This window comes from Lissotriton vulgaris, chromosome 3_1, assembly GCF_964263255.1.
Source record: "Lissotriton vulgaris chromosome 3_1, aLisVul1.2, whole genome shotgun sequence".
NCBI classification, from domain to species: domain Eukaryota; kingdom Metazoa; phylum Chordata; class Amphibia; order Caudata; family Salamandridae; genus Lissotriton; species Lissotriton vulgaris.
Window position 1 is genome coordinate 1116891981 of NC_141689.1, and position 23404 is coordinate 1116915384.

A 23404-nucleotide genomic window follows, 5' to 3' on the forward strand; every position below is an offset into this window, starting at 1 on the left:
GGCCAGATGACTATCGCCCCGCCCTTGTCCGCCGGTTTAATCACTATCGAAGGGTCATTTTTGAGTGAACCTATTATGTCTCTCTGTTTTTTACTCATATTTTGTTTGGTAAATGTCTTGGCTTTCTCCATCTTGGTGATGGAAGACAGTAATGTCTGTTCGAAGGCTTGAACCTGTTTTGGGATATTAGTGTAAGGAACAAAAGTAGATTTGTTCCTCAAACCAGTTGTTTCTACACTAGAGGTTAATGGAGCATTGGCGAAAAACGCCTTCAGTCTGATTTTACGGCAAAATTCTATTGCCTCCATTTTCAATTTAGTGAAATCGGTGTTCCTACTAGGTACGAATTTTAGACCAAGATTGAGTAATGTTTCCTCCTCCATAGTCAGAACTCTAGATGACAAATTGACTACAGTTGAGGAGTTACCTATGACTTGTAATTGCTGCTCCGGTTCGAACCCGGAGCAGCAATTACAAGTCATAGGTAACTCCTCAACTGTAGCTTTTATTTGTGCACCTCGCGCGTCGGCCGCGCTTTTTACACCATACTAAAAATTACCGCTCGTTCAAGTCCGTATTTAACTGTTCCTGTTTATGTAGCGCGCACTGCTTAACGTACTGTATCTAGGCGATTTTGAAACATGCCTGCGTGATAGAGATGAGTGGTACTTAGGGTACAATACTTGGCCTCAGACTTTTCTAGGACCTTACAGATACCCTGATCTCATGGGGCCCCAGATCAGTAGGGGGCGCCAGGTAGTGGCGTGTCTCTGTCACTTCTGTTCACTCCCACTGACACCCCTGCCTTTGAGATGCGCCCCTTTTCCCCAGCAGCACCGGCTGACCCTTAGCTACAGGAAAGCTGTGGCACCCTTTGCAAGTACTGCGTCGTCCTGCTCCTGGGAATTTATATTCGAGAGTATGCAAAAACCTGAACTAACCTATGCATTGATGCTACCCTCAGTCTACTGACCGCTCCGCCATGAAACGGGGCATGGTCTGAGATACTGCTGTATTTGCGAAAGATTAAGCTATTGACATTGTAAATGACAATACCATTTATTTATCTGTTTTCAAAACCAACACATAAATAAACAATTTGTCATTTACAATGCCAATAGCTCTAACTTTGTCAAAGGCGAAACCGTTGCATTGTAAATGCTTGTTAATACATATAAGTCACCGCTAAGGTAGGCCCTTAACAGCCCATAGGGCAGGGTGCAGTGTATTTAAAAAGTTAGACATGTATTTATAGCTTTTGCTTGTCCCGGTATTGAAAAACTCTTACATTTGGTTTTCACTACTGCAAGGCCTGCATCTCCCATAGGATAACATTGGATTGCCTTATTTCACTGAATACGTGCTAACCTTTGATTAGGAATACGTAACGTTTCATGTTTGGTGACTGAGAAGTTGAAATAAAAAGTCCTCTTTAATGGTAAAGTCCGATTTAACGTTACAATTTTGAAAATGCCACTTGCAGAAAGTTCAAAATATACAGTGTACCCAGACTTTAATTATTCAATTGACACTTCTTTGCTGAACGATCAAGCAATTTAATTAACTTAAGCCTTTTTTTAGTTTTGAAACTCTGTGATGTTTTTGTCATTTCACAAACATATCTTTCAGTCAGTCTTAAAGTATAAGGCACAATATTTACAGCCCTGTCTGAATAATTCTTAGTTTACAAAAAATCACAAAGCACAATACTTCAAACCATAGGGAATCGAATGCATTCAGTATTTCTTACATAAAACTAAAATTAACAAAACGTAATTCACTAAAATGTAAACCAATCTTATGTCTTGCAAGGTGGTGAGGTTTCAGTTATTAGTATTACTTTTTCAAAAACTGAACCTCCTGTTCCAATTGTCCCATGGGGGTTATAAGACACACTATCTGATTAGGCTACCAGTGTCTCTTGCAGGATTGGCAATTTGCGTTTTTCACTTTTTTTGAATAACTCCTCAAGTCTGGTCATCGACAAGTGTCGAACCTCTCCTTTCTTTTGGGTTCTCATCAGGACCCTGACTGGTTGGTTCTGTGAAATAGTGAATAGAGTGAAACTTAAGTGACTATTTTGTACTTCTATAATTGAATTGTTGGCTCTAATTTGTGGTCTTGCGAGTTGTACAGACTTGTTACCTCGTTCTGCCTGTGGTTGGCTGTTGTAGTAGGACCTCTAGCAGATTCCGCTTAGTTCTTTTTTCTGTGGGTACGGTTTATTGATCCGGTTGGTATCTCCGCATTATTTCTGTGAAAGATCATGACATGGGTTGGCCATGTGTGTATGCGCTATATTTTATCTTTGTGGCATTCTTGATTTATTTTTTCTGCATGAAGCTGGAAATTCGTAAGTAATCTCTGCGCTTGTGAATTGTAGGAATTTGCTTTCTTTATTGTCATTTCACTTCTAAACTGGCATTTGTTCGAGTGGCCCCTTGTTTTCTACTTGGCTCTTTTTGCTGTTTAACCGTCTCTTCTCTATTTCCCTTTTCTTTTCAGCATGCCTACTTTGCTTGTGTTTAAATTCAAAATGTTACACATTTTTTTGTTTTGTTTTAGCTGTTACACTTATGTGCTGCTGTATGCTATTTTCACACAATCCTTTCTTCAGCTTGATGTTAGTCTACGTAACTCGTTCTGAGTTTATAACAGTGTGTTGCATTGTTACTATTGTTCCTTGCTGCACTTGTGTTTGAATTGTCTTTCCGGTTCTGAGCAGTTTGCCTGGAACATTTACAGATAACTTTACTGGCTTCTAGTTGCATACTCATTATGTCATTTTGGCATTACTATATCAGAGTTACTTTTAGGGTTTCTTCTGGCGGTCTGTCTCTCAGGGTGTTTCTTGAACTCAGTCCAGCGTGTCTGACCGTTAAGAGATACGGTTTGCAATTCCCAGGTTTATTCATTAAAATGCCTATTTGGTGCTATTGCTGGATGTTGTAGTGATTTTTGCGTTTCTATTAAGTGGTGTATATATGACTTAGTTATTTTATTCCAAACCACGCTAAACATGTAATAAGGACCCAAGTTCCTTATTGCACTTGAAGGTTGCCTGTCTTACTTTCATCAACAATATTTTTTTTTAAATGTTAATGGGATTAAATGTGTATTTCTTGGGATTGCTTTTTCATTGTTAATAATGTACCTTAACATTTTTAATATACTATGAGGCGTTCTTGTTGTTCCTAGTCATAGTCTGTGTAATTCTATCATTTTGTTTAAGCCTCCAGTGACTGTGTTGAAGCGCAGTATCAAATTTGCCTATTTCTGATTAAGGGTTGCTTCTAGATCTCCTCCTCTTGTATTTGGTTGTATCGCCCATAAAACTGTCCATTAAAAATCTTTCTCATTATGGCCATTAGTAATGAAATGATTCATCAGCAGGGCTGTAATTCTTTTCGTTCTCATGCGATAAGTGTACTGTACTATTCTTTGTCTTATTTTCTAGTTAGTTTTCCCAATGTATATTTTTTGGCATAGGTAAATGATTGCATACACCACATTTTTGGTGTGACAGTTGGAAAAATGTGTGTTTCCATTTTATTTTGTCATTATGGAATACTGTGCACTCCATTGTTTGGCTACATGACACGCTATTTCCACATTTATGGTCACCCTCTAAAAGTTTAATTCTCCATTGGGCTCTTAAGTTTGTTTTAGGCATTTTTTGGTGTCTGCAAGCATTTTCCTACACTCGCATTCTTTTTCGTTGCGAATAGTGAATAATCAAAAATACATTCCAAGTTTATCATGTACCAATTGCTTCAAACGTTTTTTTAAAAAAATTATTCTTCTGTGGACAATCTGTAGAAACCCCAGTTAGGTTATCTAGTGTTTTCTTTTCTTTCTTTCTTTACAAACTGGCACTCTCTGGGTGTATGCCAAGCTCTCTTTAGTGACTGTTTTAATAGTAAATGGTAAATGTGGGTATCTTTTTAAAAAAAAGATTTCTTGAAGTATGGCAGCATTGGTAAAATAGTAGTCTTGTATAGTACAATTTCTCCGTATCCTCAAGAATTGCCTATAGGGCAAATTGTCTTTTAAGTTCCGGGGGTGAAAGATTTTGTAGTGCAACGCATTGTTCTTATTGGTTGGCTTTCGATGTAAGTTTGTAACACGCTCTTCCTTCATTACCTTGACTTACACATCTCAGAACGTCATACTTTTTTGTTGTTTCGCTATACCTGAATTTGATATCCGGGCTTCTGTTGTTGAGCCACATGTAAAAAGTGCGCAGCGCAATGTTTCTTCATCTCCATTCCGTATGCACCAAATGTAGTCCATGAACCACAGCCATTTATTTATATGGCCAGAGTAATGGTTGTTGTTATAGATGAATTTGTCTTCAAATAGTGCCATATATAGTACTGCAATTTCCACTGCAGAGGAACAGCCCATGGCAGTCCCCTTTGTCTAAAAGAAAAAAGAAACTCCACTTCAAATTGAAAATTTCTCTTTAGTGCTATGGCTACCAGTTTCAAAATGAATTTTGTCAGGACCCTGTGTGGTCTTTGTCTCGACACTAGATAGAATTCCATAGCTTCCAGAGCTTCATCTTGTGGGACCTGTGTATACAATGATACCACGTCAAATGTGACCCTTGATTGTGTGCCTGGTTAAATTGGTACCCGTCTCTTCTATTTCATTTATGAAGTCCATAATGACTTTAAAATAATAGGGTACATCATTGATAATTGGTTTGAGGAATGTGTCAAATTTTCGAGTTTCTCAAAAAATTTAATCGGAGAATTCCAGTGATTTATTTCTTACCCAAAATACATAATGAAACAAATCCCCCAGGACAGCCAATCGCTTCTGGATGCGATTCAATCTTGGAACCAATCTCTCAATGCTTTGACACATTTCTCAAACCATTTATCAAAGATGTATCACTCAATCAATCAATCAGAATACTTGTAAAGCGCGCTACTTACCCATGAGGGTCTCAAGGCGCTGAGGGGAGGGGGTACCGCTACTGCAGGTCTTGAGGAGTCTTCTGAAGCCGAGTAGGTCTTGGGTCTGCCGTAGGTGGGTAGGGAGGGTGTTCTAAGTCTTGGCGGCGGGGTAGGAGAAGGATCTGCCGCCAGAAGTTGTTCTTTGGATGCGGGGAACAGAGGCGAGGGCGAGGCTGGCGGGTGGGGGTGTAGAAACTGAGTCTGCTGTTCAGGTAGGCTGGTCCGGCGTTGTGGAGTGCTTTGTGTGCGTGGGTGAGGAGCTTGAAGGTGATCCTCTTGTCGACGGGGAGCCAGTGTAGGTCTCTCAGGTGGCGTGTGATGTGGCTGCGGCAGGGGATGTTGACTATCAGTCGGGCGGAGGCGTTTTGGATGCGTTGTAGTAGTCGTAGGTGTTTGGCTGGGATTCCTGCGTAGAGTGCGTTGCCGTAGTCCAGTCTGCTGCTGACAAGGGCCTGTGTCACCGTTCTTCTTGTTTCGGTCGGGATCCAATTGTAGATCATGCATAGCATGTGGAGGGTGTTGTAGCAGGAGGATGAGACGGCGTGGACCTGTTTAGATATGGAGAGGGAGGAGTCGAGGATGAATCCTAGGTTGCGTGCATGATCGGTCGGTGTTGGTGCTGTTCCCAGTGTGGTCCGCCACCAGGAATCGTCCCAGGCTGAGGGGTTGGGTCTGAGGATGAGTACCTCTGTCTTGTCCAAGTTCAGCTTCAGACTGCTGTTCCTCATCCAGTCGGCGTCTGCCTTCATTCCCTCGTGGAGGTTGGTTTTGGTGGTGTGCGGGTCCTTGGTGAGGGAGAGTATGAGCTGGGTGTCGTCCGCATAGGAGATTATATTTAGGTTGTGTTGGCGGGCCACTTGTGCGAGGGGGCCATGTAGACGTTGAACAGAGTCGGGCTGAGGGATGAGCCCTGGGGGACGCCGCAGATGATGCCGGTGGCCTCGGATCGGAAGGGTGGGAGGCAGACGCTCTGGGTTCTGCCGGAGAGGAAAGATGTACCATCTTATTTGAGAGACACTATGGACTTCATAAATAAAACAGTAAAAGTACCGCTGTACTCCGCAAGCTTTGTTTAAAGTATTACAACTTATATTCCTATTGCTACAAAGTTAAAGTGTCTCACGTGTTCCTGTACATTTAAACACACTTCTAATTCAGGTTTCACATTACACCCCAGAACAAAATGAGTGTTGTCTCAACAATATGGTTACCATTTAATTTTGTACGGGCTGTCATCAAGTATTTGGTATTGTGTTTTGTTGGTTTTGTTATTACCATGTACCGCGGTATACTACAAAATTACCATGGTATAACGCCGTCCAGTATATCAGTAAGGTTTTGGGCCTTATAACTTTAACTACTGAACCAATTTATATAAAATAACAAAAAGAACCTTTCCACACAATTATCTATTTCCTGCCAAATTTTATAAATATCTGTTCCGCCTTTTTGGTGGTGTCTGTCTACAAAGTCTCACACAGCAACACTGTACTCCACTCTACACTAAACCACTTCAGTCTACGGCACTCCACTGTACCCCACTCCAACCCAGTCCACTCTACCCCGCTTCACGTTCCGATACTGTACTCAACTCTACGTCACTGTCTGCCACCCAACTGTACGCCACTCTACTGTTTGTCATTCTGCTCGATGTGACTCTATGCCACTCCAACCCCTTGACTCCAGTCCACTGTACGCCTCTATACGCCACTCTTCAGCACTCTATACCTCTCTATTGTATGCCATTCTGCTCTATTCCGCTCTATGCCAGTCCAAGCCACTCTACTCAACTCGGTTGTACGCCACTGTACACCACTCTAGACCACTGCAATGTGTGCCACTCCCCTCTTCCCCATCTTACTCTTCCCCACCTTACTCTTCCCCACCTTACTCTTCCCCACCTTACTCTTCCCCGCCTTACTCTTCCCCGCCTTACTCTTCCCCGCCTTACTCTTCCCCGCCTTACTCTTCCCCGCCCTACTCTTCCCTGCCCTACTCTTCCCCGCCCTACTCTTCCCCGCCCTACTCTTCCCCGCCCTACTCTTCCCCGCCCTACTCTTCCCCGCCCTACTCTTCCCCGCCTTACTCTTCCCCGCCCTACTCTTCCCCGCCCTACTCTTCCCCGCCCTACTCTTCCCCGCCCTACTCTTCCCCGCCCTACTCTTCCCCGCCCTACTCTTCCCCGCCCTACTCTTCCCCGCCCTACTCTTCCCCGCCCTACTCTTCCCCGCCCTACTCTTCCCCACCCTACTCTTCCCCACCCTACTCTTCCCCACCCTACTCTTCCCCACCCTACTCTACCCCACGCTACTCTACCCCACTTCACTATTTGCCACTCTGCTCAACTCTTTCATTCGTTGTATCTTACTCTATGCCACTCCAACCCACTCTACTCCAGACCACTCTATGCCACTGCACTCTACTCTGCACCACTCTATCCCACTCTACGCCACTCTATACCACTATATGCCACTCTATACCACTATATGCCACAGCACTACTCTAATCTGCAACACTTTAATCTCCACAACTCTGCTCTGCACCACTCTTCTCTACCCCACTTCATTCTACCCTGCTCCAACCCACTCTACTCTAACTTCACTCTACCCTGCACCACTCTCCTGTATCCTGCTCTCCTAGACCCCACGCTAATGGACTCCTATCTACTTTACACCAGTTCTCTGTAAAATAAACATATCTTTGAAAAGACCTAAGGAAATCTTAATTCATTACTTGTTTTCCAAAAGAACGTGTACTACGCAGCTGTTAGGAAAACTTTATAAATCATTTTGGATGCCAAACAAACTTAAACTACGTAATCACTCGAAATTCTAAAGTTATAGTTATAACATAGTTATAATTTCTGCTCCGAACAACTTTCTATTACTCGTGCACCTCCATACAGTATTCTAAACTCTGTAGTCAGAGAAAAAAATCATATATAACTCGAGCCTCTGCCATGCACAGAGTTCTTATAAATGATATCTTTTGAGGTGGTATGAGTGTTATGAATGCTATGCCTTAACATATTATAAGTTATGTCATATGAAAGGGTATACGCAGTGCGTGCTGCAGACATGAGTTATAGATGATTCTCATGTAGAAAGAATTATAAAACCATACCTTTTTAAGGCATCATCATCATACCATTTATCCTCTTAAAATTTCCAGAAGTAGTCCTTTGGTCAAAAAAAATTCAAAATAGGCATACACACGTTTTGGTAAATAAACAAGATATGAAATTCTCATTTTAAAGGAAACAACAAGCTTAAACAATAATGCCTGACCTGAACAACTGCACAGATTTAACCTACATGGCATGACTGATGGATGACCAATGGTTTTGCTGGCAACATCTTGTAACATCACCAGTTCATTGAAACAGCTATTTTTTAAAGTAGTTGAGCAATCTTAAGAATTTAAAATGTGAAGCATGACATTGCTAGGGACAGTAAAGGATAGGTACATTTCTAGAAGGGTTCACTTGAATATAATAACGGCAGTTATTTACTTTAAGAAGCAGAAACACCCCTTTGCCTTAGCACAACTAGATATGCTGTAAAATGTGGTGATTTGATATGTTCAGTAAAAAAAAACACGATTTTATCGGCACAATTGACCAGATATTGCGATTCCATGACTTCTTGTGGAAAATAGTAGATATTGACAGGAGATTATTATTTGTGGCTTCTGTTGACCTTTGTGTCAAAGACAACACGCCAATGGGGATCCCTACCCTTTTTAAAACCTCCCTGAGTTTAGCCCTTGAGACGAGTGCGCATAGGGATCCCCATCGGCTTGTTGTCTTTGATAAAGGTGTTCTGGAAATTTTGCTAGGATTAGATGGGGGCCAGCTGGGAAACAAACCGAGTATATCACTATTAAGAGGCGTCTGCCAAGAATGCACCCTGGCCCTCACAAATCTAGCTATTATATAAAAATGAGTGCATTCTTTATCTTGCAAACTGCGAATTGACTCGCCAAAGATTGTGGGACATAAAATAACAGGCCTTCTTTTTGCAGACTGTACTCTACTACTTTCTGATACTACTAGGAGCCTCTCAACTCTCTTAGGGAGATTTTGCCTATTCTTTAAAGAGTATGGATTGGAAATAAATTGTAATTAAACAAAATATTTTAGTGCCTGCAAAAAAGGTAAGGGCAGGGTATATCTAGAGAGGCTAAGCAACTGGACAGGGTCTCTGAATTTGTCTATCTGGATGCAAGAATCAGTGATTCTCATAGCTGGTCACCCCAGATAGCTAATATAGTGTATTGACCTTAAAACAAAGGGCTGGATCCATTATAAGATTTGTCCATGGGCATATGCCTTTGCTATCTCTCCCCCTATAGAGATATATGAAATTCAAGCTCCAGGGGCAACATTGTATGGGGTAGACTTGTGAGGACATTGTAATTTTGACTGTGTTGAAACAGTGAAAAATGCCACTCATAAGTCTCTTCTGAAACTTCCCACCAGTACTCCAACTATTCCACTCAGTTTTGAACTAAATCTTGGATCAGATATTGCTGCACTAAGGTTCATCCAATATTGGGTTAGGCTATGGTCAACCGAAGAGTTGGCTCCCATTAAGGACTGTGTTAAGGGACTATTAATTGGACATTCAACCATTAAAATCTCATAGATACTACATATTAAAACCTGGCTATTAAAGCTTGGCTTGTGTGATTACTGATTATACCCTAGCATCTTGAGAGGTGTACGTGAAAAGGTAAAAACTTGTTATTGGGACTTTGTCCTAGGAGCCAAGATATCTGTGGTAACCGCAGGCAGTCTTACAGATTCATATTTGTTATTTAAATGTGTACCTGATTTTGAGCCATTTATGAATTTGTTAATTGATCCGTCTGCACTTTATATAAAATATAAATTAGGGACTTAACCCCGGATGACGTTTACGTGTTACTGGAATAAAAAAAGTAGGGTCAATTTTATCCAATTTATACCCTATGCGTTGTCAGCTGAAAAAAATGCGCTTGTTTTATTGTTTTGCACAGCTTATGCAAAACAATGCTTGTATTGGATAATACCACTCGACCGTCTTTTTGGATTCAGCGATTGATCAAATGCCTCATGAGTATGTAAAACTAATACCAGAGGCTGCATTGTTTTTGCAATCACAAGCTGTTTGTCATCAATATGGCATATTAGAACGAACACCCTAAAATGTAATGGCCATCATGTGTAGAGCAAATACTCCTTTGGATTAAGGATTAGGGACTTTTGATTAATACAAGCCCCTTTGCACTTTTTGCATTATTTGCACATAGAAATGAATTTATATTTATTGGAAGTTTTTATGTTTTTTGGCATTTTTTATTCATTTAAGAATTGCATAGAGGATTTTAAGTTTTCAACTTCTTACGTTTTTATGGGAAGTGCACTGCAAATGTTTTATGTATTTAGCCTTTTAAAATGAATGTGTATGTTGTGTAAATGTTATCTTTGATGGCATAGATGACCTGAAAAAATAGACATTTAATTGATCTATGTTTTTTAGGTACCATTGAATATAACCTCTTTGACATAGTGGATCCATACATGAGTTTTTCGTCTTAAGTATATACTGAATAAGCCCTTATGTTGCGTGATGAAATTACTCTTTTAAGCTGGTTTTAAAATTTGCGATTCGTATTTATTATGACTCACCTGCATATCCAAACATAAAGAATGTCCAAGGAATTGCATTTTGTGTCGGATATAGGTTTCATATGTGCTTTTATTGCCTAGAATAAAAGAACTTGATGAATAACGGCAGTTATTTACTTTAAGAAGGAGAAACATCCTTTCTTTTGCCTTAGCACACCAACAGATGTGCTGTAAAATGTAGTGATTTTGATATGCTAAATAAAAAACACAAACAGAACACGTAATAAATGGAAAAAATAGCATCAGATTAATCGCAATTGTCGACAAGAAAAAGATGCAGGAGTGAATATGAAATAGAGGATAGTAGCAGTAGCAAAATTGAGTGCGAATTTATGTGGATTTGTAATGCACATTAAGAGCAGAGCGGGGTGTTTGTTACAAGCAAATGAGTCATTCCACAGGGGGACTAATTAAGACATTCTGGAGTATGTGAAGTTAAAAAGAGTTTGGCGAAAAAAGAACACGAAATACATTAAATCACACTTGATAAAACTGATATGCTTTTAAAAGCATAGTTGTCAAATCGTACAGAAAAAGAGCTGTAATTTGTCAAATGAACCTGCCACCAGGAGATCTAAACAGTGGATAATTGCCTCTTTAAAAAAAGGCGAGGTGCACAAAATGCATCCTTTTCTTGATATGAATGCTTTTCTACATTGTTCACAAGTCTAGTAATCGGTGATATCCATGCCGATTCGGTATGTCATGTGATGTATGAATGAATGAAGGATCGACGTGTATAGCACAAACTTTGCCCAAAGGCATCAAGGCACTTGGGATAGAACCGGTGGTCATGAGTAGAAGGGATGAGGCTTTCAGATGTTAAAGTGCGAAGAGTCCTGTTTTTAAAGACTTGCGAAAGAGTAGATGTGACTCTTGACAAGAGATTGTTAGAGGGAGAGTGTTCCAAAGCTTACAATCCCCCCACTTAGCCCTCCTAAACCTAAGGACTGCCAGCCAGTTTTTATTGGCAGACCGCTGTTGTTTGGTGGGGACGTACCGTTTGAAGAGTCTTTTGATTCCTTCAGGACCAGAATTATGAAGAGACCTATGGACAATGCACAGGGCCTTAAACAGAATTCTCTTTTCTGGAGGAAGCCAATGTAATTTGCAAATTGCTGCAGAGAGTTATTGGAATTTAGGAAGATAAATCACGAGTCTTGCTGCTACATTCTGTACAAGTTGCAGTTCATAGTGGAAAACCATTTGCGACATTGCACCTTGATATTGGACTCTCACATTTGCATTTTCTCTTCCTACTTTAACTTTTACTACAGTTCTTGACTCCCTTTAAACTTTCAAAATTGTTAGTTAGTAATCTTATCCTTTCTTGTTCAGTTTTCCAGTAAATATCAGTGGCTTATTTAAAGATTTCTACTTAAAGTATAAGTCTTCATTCTGTCTTAACCTTAATGTTATTTTAAACCGTGTTTTCAATATAGTTCCGTTTTTGACAGAAAGGCGTTAGTGTGTGAAGACTAAAAATGATGATAGTTTGCTCTGCTGCCGTGTATTTCATTTATGCTGCTTACCTGATAATCACTTGCCATAGGCTGTTCCTTAAGTGTTACTGATTTCAAATCCATGGTTCTTCGTTGTAACAAAGCAGGTTAGACCAGCCGTTAGTTCTTGTCTTCATTGTGGATTCGGATCTTTTTCTAAGGATACATGCCGGTACATAGCTTATCAGAAATTGGGATCTCTTGTGCTGCTGGTTTTAAAAAAAACATTGCAAGCATAACACCAGAAACTGGGATGCATATCTCATTCTATGTGGTATGTCACCTTAATAAATGCCTTTTAGCCCTGATGCAGCCAGTCGATACAACCTCAAAACTAGCGGAATTGTAACTATTTATCGTTAAGGTATGTCGCATGTCTTATCTTCAGCCTCTTTAAGATTCACAGTCCCCCCCAAACGATTTTAAGATTAATGCGAAAAGCTCGCTGAAAAACAGTGTTTTCGTTCTTCTAGAAATGTGAAGGTAGACTACAAAAACAGCAGTAATCCACGATCAGGGATCTTCTGTAAAAGTGTTGTCTGGAAGCTGTAAGTGATAGAACCATTGATTGATAAGCGGGAATATTAATGAATTCACGATCACCTGTTTATTGGAGAGTGAAAAGCCTGTGAATGGCATAGATTTCCCATAACCAGAATATCTTGGTGATGAAGTTGTTTGCTGTAATGATCAAATCTAACAGCATACATAGTATGTATGCCTGATTTATTAGCAATGAGGATTTTTAACCATTTTCCATCATACCTGCGATCAGAAAAGATTTTCTGCTTAAGCTGATGACATGAGACCCATGTATCGTTACAGCCATCAAATAAGTCAGTGTCTCCAGGCTTTGAAATATAAATTCTTAACAATTCGAAAACACAGGGTCCTTAGCGAGAGTAAATCCTGGATCTTACGACCTTGATAAATCCCTTTAAAATGCTCCTTTCCACCACAAATAGTTTGCCAGATATATTGAGGAAAGCCTCCAGAATCTTCTAGGAGAGAGAGAGAGAAATCAATAAACTTGAAGGATCATTGAAGATTGTCGTAGTGCTGGGTGCAGGTCTGCTTGGCCAGTTGATGGGTTCATTAGTATAATGGATGCTTTGCTTTCTCATTTCACGTATCAGCCAATTAATTAATAAAATGCGGAATGTCTTTTTCATTGATAGAAATGCACCAGTTGCTAGCGCTTCATATCTTGCCTCCGACTGAACAACAGAGGGGTGTCTAGGTTTGGAAGGAAAGCTATGCAGGGTCACTGGACATCAGTTATTGCAGAAAATATTAATTTATGTGGCATTCATTCTCTGCAGCTACTTGTCTGTCATTGCATAGTGCTACCTTGTTGGTTCAATGTGGAAGATATTTTTCCTATGAAGAAATATCAATCAGAAATACATGACAGTAGGCCCATAACTCCTCCTTGAGATGCTTTGCTTTTTCGATCTTCATCTGTACAGATGATCGATATACCATGCCTATTAGACATAGCCCACCCCCCAACGAAAGCAATAATGAACTTTGTCCGTGACAGGGCTCTAAAATGAGACTGTGGCTAGCAGAGGTAAGGCTTTGTATGCAGAGAAATCTCTTGAATTAATTACCCCGTACCTCCCCACCTCAATGAATGCTACAGTTTAGTGTCTTGAAATTAAGTAGAAATGCTATTGTCTCCAAAAGTATTGTTTTTGTTAAAACTTAACTGGCGCAGAATAAATAGTTTGTATTCTCTGAGACTTCTTGGGTACCTGCTGGATGAGGGGGGAGATTATGTTGCCTAGATTTGCTGGTGTTTAGATGGAGTCCCAGGTGAGTTTTGTTACACTGTTCATACTTCAGGCATGTAGTTGTCAAAGTTGATGTAGGGGAAGGACAGTCCACAGTAAGGTCTTGGTAACATCTAAGACTGAAGTATGCTTTTGATGCCATTGTTTCAAAGTAGAAACTAAGCCCTCATGGATCTAGCGATTCCTTTGATGTGTCTGCAGCATCTTATAAAATGTTTCTTTTTTGAAGAGGCCTTTCAGTAGCATTTAAATTGCCATTGAGCAATATAGAACATTTTGAATATTTTCCTCTATTACAATATTGGTAGCATTAAGAAATGAGCTCTACACCCAGCCCATTTGATGCCAGAACTTATGTATTTCATTTGGCACCTGAAGGCTGAAAGCCTTGTGAAGTGTCTTCCCTGGGCATGGCAGCTGGGTACAAGCTACAGCTGGAGGCCATGAAAAATTATGCAGCAGTTTCCAGGAGTACAGGAGACACACTGTGCCTGTAGCTCGCAGTGGCTGTGTGTGCGGGATTCATTTTCGTTATTATCGGGCTAAAGTATATCATTATAGAACCCATAAAAATCACTGGGCTACGGTTCAATATTTTCAAGGCATTTGCAGTTTGGTAATAAGAAAAATAAAAATGCCCTTACAAATTTCTGTTTAGTGCACAACCAAAAGAGCAAATGTTCAGTTATGGTGAGTAACTTAACCATAACTCCCCTCGTCCAATAGAAGTATTCATAACCTCTTAGAAAGAGTAGCGATATCTCACAAATTAAATCAATGGCATCATTGACATCTCATCACATTGGCATTCATGAAATCACTCATGTCACCTAAGGGAAGTGACACTCGCCTGCTATAATAAGCCCGACGTCCAAGCCTAGTAACTCCGGGTCTGTAATGGTACAGTGAGGAAAAACAGTCTATGCACTAGAGTGCAGCCTAGAGTAACCACCAGTGAATAAGATAAATTCAAGATGTTCCAGCCATCACATTTTGGGTTTCCCTTTCACCCAGTGGTTTATGGGTTCGTACTTATGTGCACAACAAAACCATTTGTAATTCGAAATGCCAGATCTTGATTTCCAAAAACCGGAGTAGTGAATTTTTTAAGCTTCAAAGTGGACAGGAAAATCTGAAAGTTAGGAAGGGTTTTCTGAGGTTGCTGCAAAGTAGGCATACACACTATTATACACCAGTACATTATAATGTACCAGTAGCTCCCCTGTGACAGAACATGCAGCACTATGACTGTAAAAGGCAGGAATAAAAGTGGGACAGGTAATGGACTACCCCCATAATGCTTGCGAGTGTAAAAGAAGGGTTTTCTTCACAGAGAAAAAAGTGTCTATCCGTAGTCCTAGAGATTGTCCACAATGAATTAAACTAGGAAAAAAAAGAATATGCATGGAAATCTAGAATCTGATTTGAATTCCATGCAAACTTATGGGGATCTTTGTGAATTTCAAAAAACTTTGAAATTGATGCAATTATGCTTAAATCTACAATTCTTACATTTCCGAGGGAAGGCTGCAAATCGGGCCCTACACGTTTTCCTCCCAATCCCAGTAAAACTGGTGCTCTTTTATTGAAGGATACCTTCTCTCACACTTTAAATCAGGCAGTGACCATATCAAGCTGTACAATGAGGAGTAACTGTGGCAAATGAATAGATGCATGGTCACATAACGCAGCCTGGCAACCCCCATGCTTTATATCACCATCCTTTTATAACTATTAATATCCATCAGCACATGCAGTGGCTATGTTACAAACCACGAGGTATAGTGTTCTCCTCATAGCCTATTTCTTTTTACAAATTGCTATGCAGTAACCGGAACTCATTCCCAGTATGCTATGTGCATGCATATTTGTCGTTTTGGTTTGATGGAAGCCACGTAAAAGACTGGTCAAACTCTAGTGTACGAAGTGAGTGACTTTGCTTTGTAGCACAGATATTGGCTTTTAATACCATTGGACTAATAGATTTGATGTGTTACTAATGGCTGCATCATTTTAATCTTCTTGGCTATAACGCACTAACCTAGCTTTAGTATGGCACTCTTTCACCATTTTCTACTCCTAGTCTAAAATTTACATTTTCCTTTGGTGTTCTTTACCTAATCTGTTTCTTTTCTATTTTGCAGACTTTACTTAAGCATTTCTTTCCAATTGGTGTTGTCATAATGTACCTCGTTCTCCCCTTCCCTTCTTCAAACTTCACTGATATGTTTCTTTTTCCCCCCTTGGATGTTCATAAGAAGAGCAACTTATTTGTGCACAGAAAAAAGGTATAATAGTATATATTTTAAAGGGTTTAACTAGTATTTAGTTGCTCCCCTTCGCACCACACCAACACCGTTAATTTTCACAAGCTTTGAAGGTACTCGGCAAACTCCTTAGTCCTTCTGTAATAAGATTTATTCAGATTTATGCAACCTATTTACTTGTGTATTAACACCACCGAGAGGTTCATGCTAGAATAGTATACTATCATTAAGCTACACAATTAAATCAAAGCAAAGTTTTTTCTGTATAAACTTGTACTCCTGCTGGTGTACTTTGTGATATGTAATTGTTACATCACAATTGGAATGATATTGTTTTTGCCAAAAGACTGCCTCTACATTGAGTAGTGTTCAACAAACTTGTCAGATGCATCCACCACTCACAATGTGTTAATTTTGGTGATGTACAAATTTGCAATATTTTGTTTGAGTTTAAAAAGCCACGTGAAGTGGACAGTCATTTTAGATATTTGTTTTAATGCTTGGCTTTTTAAAGGGGGCAAGAAAAATATGTTCATAGTGAAATTGTTTCTGCTTAGTTACAACATACATATGTTGGTCACTCAATCCAACCTGTTCAGAGGATAGTAAAAAACAGGCATATTGCTATCACGAGAATATTTGTATTTTAAAACATATAATACATTGTACACAGTAAACAAAGCATATTGCATGGACAAAAGCAACATGGACAAAATAAACACTGACGCTACCCATATGATCACATCAATATTACTCTAACAAATCAAATCCAAGGATCTTTGGGAAACATCCTGATGATGGTCTCGGGGACTGTGTGGCCATAACAGACCAAAACTTTGACGGATCTACCTCTACAACCATAATTCTATGATTGCATCATTCTACAGTTCATCAGATTGTTGGAATCAATATAAAATCATATGCAACTCAGAATTCATTAACCTACATGATTAAGAGGACTTTTCTCTTCCCAATGATCCTTGGATTTGATTTGTTCGAGTAATATTGATGTGATCATGTGGGTGGTGTCTGTATTTTTTTCCATGTTGCTTTTGTCCATGTAATATGCTTTTTATACAATGCATTCTATGGTTTAATATATAAATAACCTTGTGATAGTAATACGCCTCTTTCTTACTTTGCCCTGTACGGGTGGATTGAGTGACCAACAAATGTTGTACCTAAGCTGAAACAATTCCTCCAGGAACATATTTTTCTTGCATATTGATTACCCAGTTCCCTCGGGAATATTGGGTTGCCCTGTTGTGTATGTCGATTGCTTTTTTTATGGACAGGGATCAAAGAAAATATTGCATCTGTGTTTGTCTACTCTAGTTTCTGCCAATAAACATGCCGTTGTTATAGAGACAAATCATCTTTTTAATTGGTATAGTCAGAAGTCTCCACTTAATTCTCTTTCCAAGAGCCCACCTTTCTGCGTAGCTCAATGGGCTGGTGTGGATGTCTTTGTTATTCATGAACCACAGTAAATAGTTCAAACATTGTAGCTTGCATTTTGGAGGCATACTAAATAGTCTTCAGCCAATTCCGCATTTCATATGAACTTTAATTCAGTTGCATATTTTCACCAAGAATAGTGACGTATTTAGATCATTGCGGCTTCGTCCCATAAGTGAAAAACAGTGATAGTACAACAGAAATTAGACAGGTGCTTCCTTAGACATAACCGATACATTCTCCTGCCTTAAAAAGGGTACACTTGTGCTTTAATGAACAAACAAACCTATTTCCTTGTTCTGGTGTGTGGTAGGATGTACCTGGTTTGCTACACTATCAGTCTTGCATCTTAAAAATTGCTACATTGATCCATTAATTACGTATTTATGATCTTCAGTTATCTTATTAAAAAAATAATGATTTTATGTCCATGAGGCATGCATCCAGTCATTTACACAAAATCACTATTATTCAGTGCAAAATGTTACGTAGCTCACATGGTGTCCTTGACTACACTTATTAATTAAAACATAAATCCATATGCTTTACATAATTTAAAAGAGCAATAATGTTAGAATGTTCTCGTAATATTTCATATACACTTTAAATCGGTTCCCATGTACAATTTTTTCACTTAATGATCCTTCGTCATTTAATCCTAGCGACCTGCAATGTGTTTCTACATCTTGTACTAGTGGACAAGTTGGACCATATAATGCTACTTACTACACTCTAAAATCTTTTCTGTATGAACAATTTATAATTGCATTTATGTTTATAGCAATGTCACGAAAAAACGATATGATGTATCACAATGAGTAATAGAGATTTGGTGTGCGTGACAGGATGCGCACATTATTGATATTCAGCTGTTGCATTTTTTGTAATAAGGTGTTTCAAGGTGATATATTTATTGGATATATGTATCCATATTTAAAAATATGAGACTGATGATGTAACAAAATTGGCTGATTTCCCCACAGCAAATAAGGACAATGAAATATGTTTTTTATGTTCATTGAAGCACAGGTCTGTCTTTATCAAGGCTGGCGAATGTCTTTTATGCCTATGGGTACACAAGTCTGTTGTTTCTATGGCACCATCATTAATGTTTTCATTACTAGGGACCGAAACATGTCGGCATTTTTAGTGGCGATAAACTGCTGACTTAAAGCAAATATGAAATAAAGAATTGACTGAATCTAATTTGAAATAAACACTTGGCTGAAGACTAATTTGTTGCGTTTTCCGAGTGCAGATTACATTTTTTAGAACCATTTACAGCTGTTATTTGAATAATATCTATCCATTTTTTGTTATGTGTTTTTTTAAATATAATATTTCTTAGGTACCAAATGCACAACCTCCGTTTCTTACTTTTCCACACAACACCCTCGCTTGCTTGAAAAAGTTTTGCTGAATTTAACCTTACCCATTAGTCATTGTTCACAAGCAGTTTGTGTTAAAGAGCGTGCCATTAGCATAGTCGCATATGAACAGAGATCCTTGAGTCCTTTGCTGAGATGCATTTGTAGCTTGTGATTCTAAATCGCAGTCCCAAATTTAACTGGATGAGCTACTTGATGTCTTTTCCTACTAGGATAGTGGATTACTTTGTAAATTGACGCCACCCAGAGGATGGTCTTTTCATGTTCGCGCTGAGGATTTCTTTTAATTCAAGAAAAACGTCCGATAAGTGTGTTTAACGCTAGTGTCTGTATTTTGAACCAAGACTGTTATCTCAAGATTTATATATATATATATATATATATATATATATATATATATATATATATATATATATATTTCTCATAAATGTCTCCAGTCCGGATTTGAATAGATTGGAGGGGGGGCGGGGGGGGGGGGGGGGTCGGGGGCTTCTTTTTTTTATAAATTGTTTTGATCTCTGATAAATTTACTTTTGTAACATTCCATAGTTCATTTTCATGTGCACTATTTATTTATTTATTTATTTATTTTTAGAGTTTTATATAGCGCGAACTTGAACCGATTAGGTTATCAGAGCGCTTTACATAGCACCAGTTCCGTTACATGTTATCAAGCATTTTACATGGAATCAGTTACAAATACATAAAGAACACATTACTTTTTGTTCTAATGAATAGGGTATCTCTTCACACGAGGGAAGGTATACACCTGGCTTTACTCCGACAGTCACACAGGCAACTAGTCGTTAAAGCTATGTCTCTAGACACAGGGAGGGGATACACTTGGAAAGTTCTAGTGAATAGGGTATCTCTTCACACGAGGGAAGGTATACACCTGGCTCTACTCAGACAGTCACACAGGCACATTTAAATCCCAATAACATTCTACTGCCACTTGGTTTTCTCTCTACAGTCTTTCCCTTGGAAATCTGCTGCCATTCCCGCCATGTTTTAACTAAAATATATAATAGAAGATGGTATTCTCAATCATCTACTAGTAAAACGTTTTTTAGCTGTATGAATATCAAATAGCTGAAAGTCACACTGTCAGTTTTACGAAATCACTTTCCCTGAATGTTTTTTTATAATAAATCTTTTCTACTTTAGATTAGTCAATAAAATACCGCACACTTCCTGCTGTTGTACACATGCATATCTTTGAGAATGACTTTATAGTGATCAAGAATTGATTTGGGATAGCTTTGCTCGGTTTCTGTGTTTCCTTGCTGGCTGGCGATTAATACTCTACTTAAAATAGCATATTAAATCTGTGCTTGCTTCTCAGTCCGCCTGGTGGTTCTTACTTGTTAGGACTTCAGAAATAGGTGCTAGTTTGTTAAGTTTTGGGAAATCAGTGTCGTTCTCAGCCTTTAATGCAGAAGTCCCTTACTTACTTCAAGCGATTAACTTGGATAGTCATTACTTGAACAGAAGACTTAATTGTTAGATTTTACATAATAGTTTAATGGAAATCTTATTGTTGATGAGAGCAAATTGCTTTAAGCTTGCCTTTTGCAGCCCAAGTGGCATAGGAAAGCCTTCCTTTAGTTCAAATGCCAAGCATGATTACTATTAAATGCTGGCTGTTTCCCATTCTTAACCTCTGGCTATCCCTGCTACTTACCAGTGAAATAAGAGACTGTATTGCTGTGTGTGTGTATATACTTACATGCATACAACATGTGATGCACCCTCACCAAGCAGGAGGTTCATGCTGTGGTCCTAACTTCACCTGTTGACCATTCTGGGGAAGATGACACCTCCATGGATCTGCCTGCTAGTTCCTCACCCCAAAAGCGTCCCTTCGAAGAGTCACTGATTTGGCCTCACCCATAATGAGATAGATACTGAGGACCTGCATCGAACCGGAGACTATATTGCCGTCTTGGTCACTGTGTATGAGACCCAGTCAGGTGCCCCTTTCAAGAATAAACACATCTGTTACTTATTTGCTACAACAGCTCACTCTACCGCGACATGCCTATGCACCAGAACCGCAGGCTGTCTCTCAGACTCTGGAGATTTGGAAGAAACCTTCTGTGAGACAGCAATCTCATAGACATAGGATGGTAAATAACAGGCCTTCTAGGCCTCCAAGTAATTTGGGTCCTGTTAACCCTCCATCCCTTAGTTTGTGGTGGTGATGTTAGCTACTCAGTAAGGTAAAGCATCATCTTTCCACAAGGAGACAGTGTCTAAAGATGCATTGTGAAGGACTACTAGATCAGTAATCCCTCACTACAGCAGGCTAATTTGCCATAATTTCCAGCTATGGTCTCCATCTCTGCTACAAATTTGAATGCTACACCTCCGTACTCTTGGGCTGTGCCCAGGAAGAATATTAGTTCATGCTTATCCTGGTCAAGGAAACGACGGGGCTGCAGTTAAATTGATACTGGCTAGACCTTTTCATTTTTTCCAGTTGACAAAGGCCTTCCAGCCTTTAAAGATTATGGAGTCCATTTGGCCCAGATAACTAATGTTTGAGGGGCCCAATCAGTGATGAAGGACAAATGTGCTACCCTACCCTCATCCAGGGTTTCTCTGCCCAGTCAGCATCCCACAACATGGTGCAACTGCTTTAAGAGCTATTGAGCCAGTCCCACCCACAGAAAGGTATAGGGATAAACCCCCCACGACTTCTTTATAAGGAAAAAAGAGGGACGTCTGCCCCATCTTTGATTTTTACAATCTCTAACCAGTTCTTGCCCCTGCCAACTATCAAAATGTTGTCTTAGTCCCAGATTCTGGCAGGTGTGCAGAGCAACAACTGGATGAGCTCAAAGAATCTGGATGGTACCTTTGGTTCCAGTGGGAAACCAATAGTACCAGTAGAGGACACTACCATATCTTTTTCATCCCTCTGCATCTTGAACACACATTTTAGCCTCACTGGCACTCTTTGTGGATCAGCAGAAGCTACCAATACGTAGACTGCCTTATTCAAGCAGTTTGCAACAAGGGTCAGCTGTCCGCATTGGGACTGCAGACCCTGTACAAGCTCAAGCAAATAAAATCCTTTCAAGTACCTATCGGAATGGAGAGACAAAGGTTTAGTTTGGATCCATCAATTATTTTTTGACTCAAGCTTCCTATCTTTTGAAACTCTTAGCCAAACATTTAACATACCAATCTTCTTCAAGCATAAATATACCTTGTTAAAAAAAACGTTGTTAGATACATTTGATCAAATCCGACAATCATGTGATACCTTCATCATCACACAACCCTCTCCAAACCTTCACACATTATTAAAGACTACACACAAAGCTTCTACTATTTATAATTATTTACAAAACATTGTCCTAGTCAGGCAAAAGTCTAAAATAAAAGAAACATGGGACAGTGACTTTGATACTTGCTGGCCGCTATCACTCTGGAAGGGCATATGGACTAAGATCCGTAAACCTTCTAGTGCTGCAAATACCACGCAAACCTTATTTTTTATTTACAACGGACTCCTAATCACACAGGTTACCATGAATAAACGGGTCCCCAACACATTAGACCCGTGCTGGACGTGTTCATCGCCCAAAGCTGACTTATTCCATATGCTTTTTTCTTGCGCACATGTACACAATATTTGGGAGCAAGTATGGTCTCAAATCAACTTAATTTTTAATACTGGATTTCCTCTCTCCTTTACTCACATTTTTCTAGACAGTCTCTCGCCTATTTGGGTCAATGTAGAGCTCAAGATGTAAAATTATTGACTCATTATTAGTAGTTGCTTTTCAACAAATACCGATCAATTGGAAGGATTCCACAAACATTTCTTATAAAACCTGGTGGAACACAGTTTGTCATAATCATAGATTAGATACTGCACTTCTTTATCCTATTAATCTGTCGACCAAACGTTTGAATTTATGGTCACCTGGTACAACATATATAGATGTTTGTCCCAACAGTTATTCCATGTTAAAACCCTTTCAGCAGGAAGTTCTTAAACCGTCATGATTCCCTTAATGGTTCCATTAGTTTCTTCTTATCTCCAAATGGTATTTATGCTCACGTATTCTTAATTTTGCTGTTCAAAGTCCAATATATGTACTTTAAGTGTAAAAGCCTTGATTGTAATAATTGTATTAATCCACAGACACCTTAATCTCTTTCAATAAATATCTTTTTGAACTTTAAGTACCTATCGGAAGGATGTAGATCATAGAAGCCTTTCTCATGACTTTAGCCTGCCAACGACCTTCAACTAGGTGGCGGGTCATTACTTGAGCTGCACAGCTGTTACATTCTGGTGGTTCTGGATGCTCTGAAATCATACATAAGGATGCTGTCCCCTG

At 39.4% G+C, this 23404-nt stretch overlaps 1 protein-coding gene across 7 annotated transcripts in view; it reads left to right on the forward strand.

Moving 5' to 3' along the window:
* Nucleotides 1-23404, forward strand: part of PPP3CA (protein phosphatase 3 catalytic subunit alpha) — a 707038-nt gene that overhangs the window by 651988 nt on the left and 31646 nt on the right. For 3 of the 7 annotated variants that reach the window (XM_086961587.1, XM_086961586.1, XM_086961589.1), the window contains exon 11: nt 16192-16221. The exons of the other annotated variants lie outside the window; for them this stretch is intronic. In XM_086961587.1, the coding sequence (XP_086817713.1) occupies nt 16192-16221 (30 nt within the window). The remainder of the gene's footprint in view (nt 1-16191; nt 16222-23404) is intronic. 7 annotated transcript variants of the gene reach the window in all.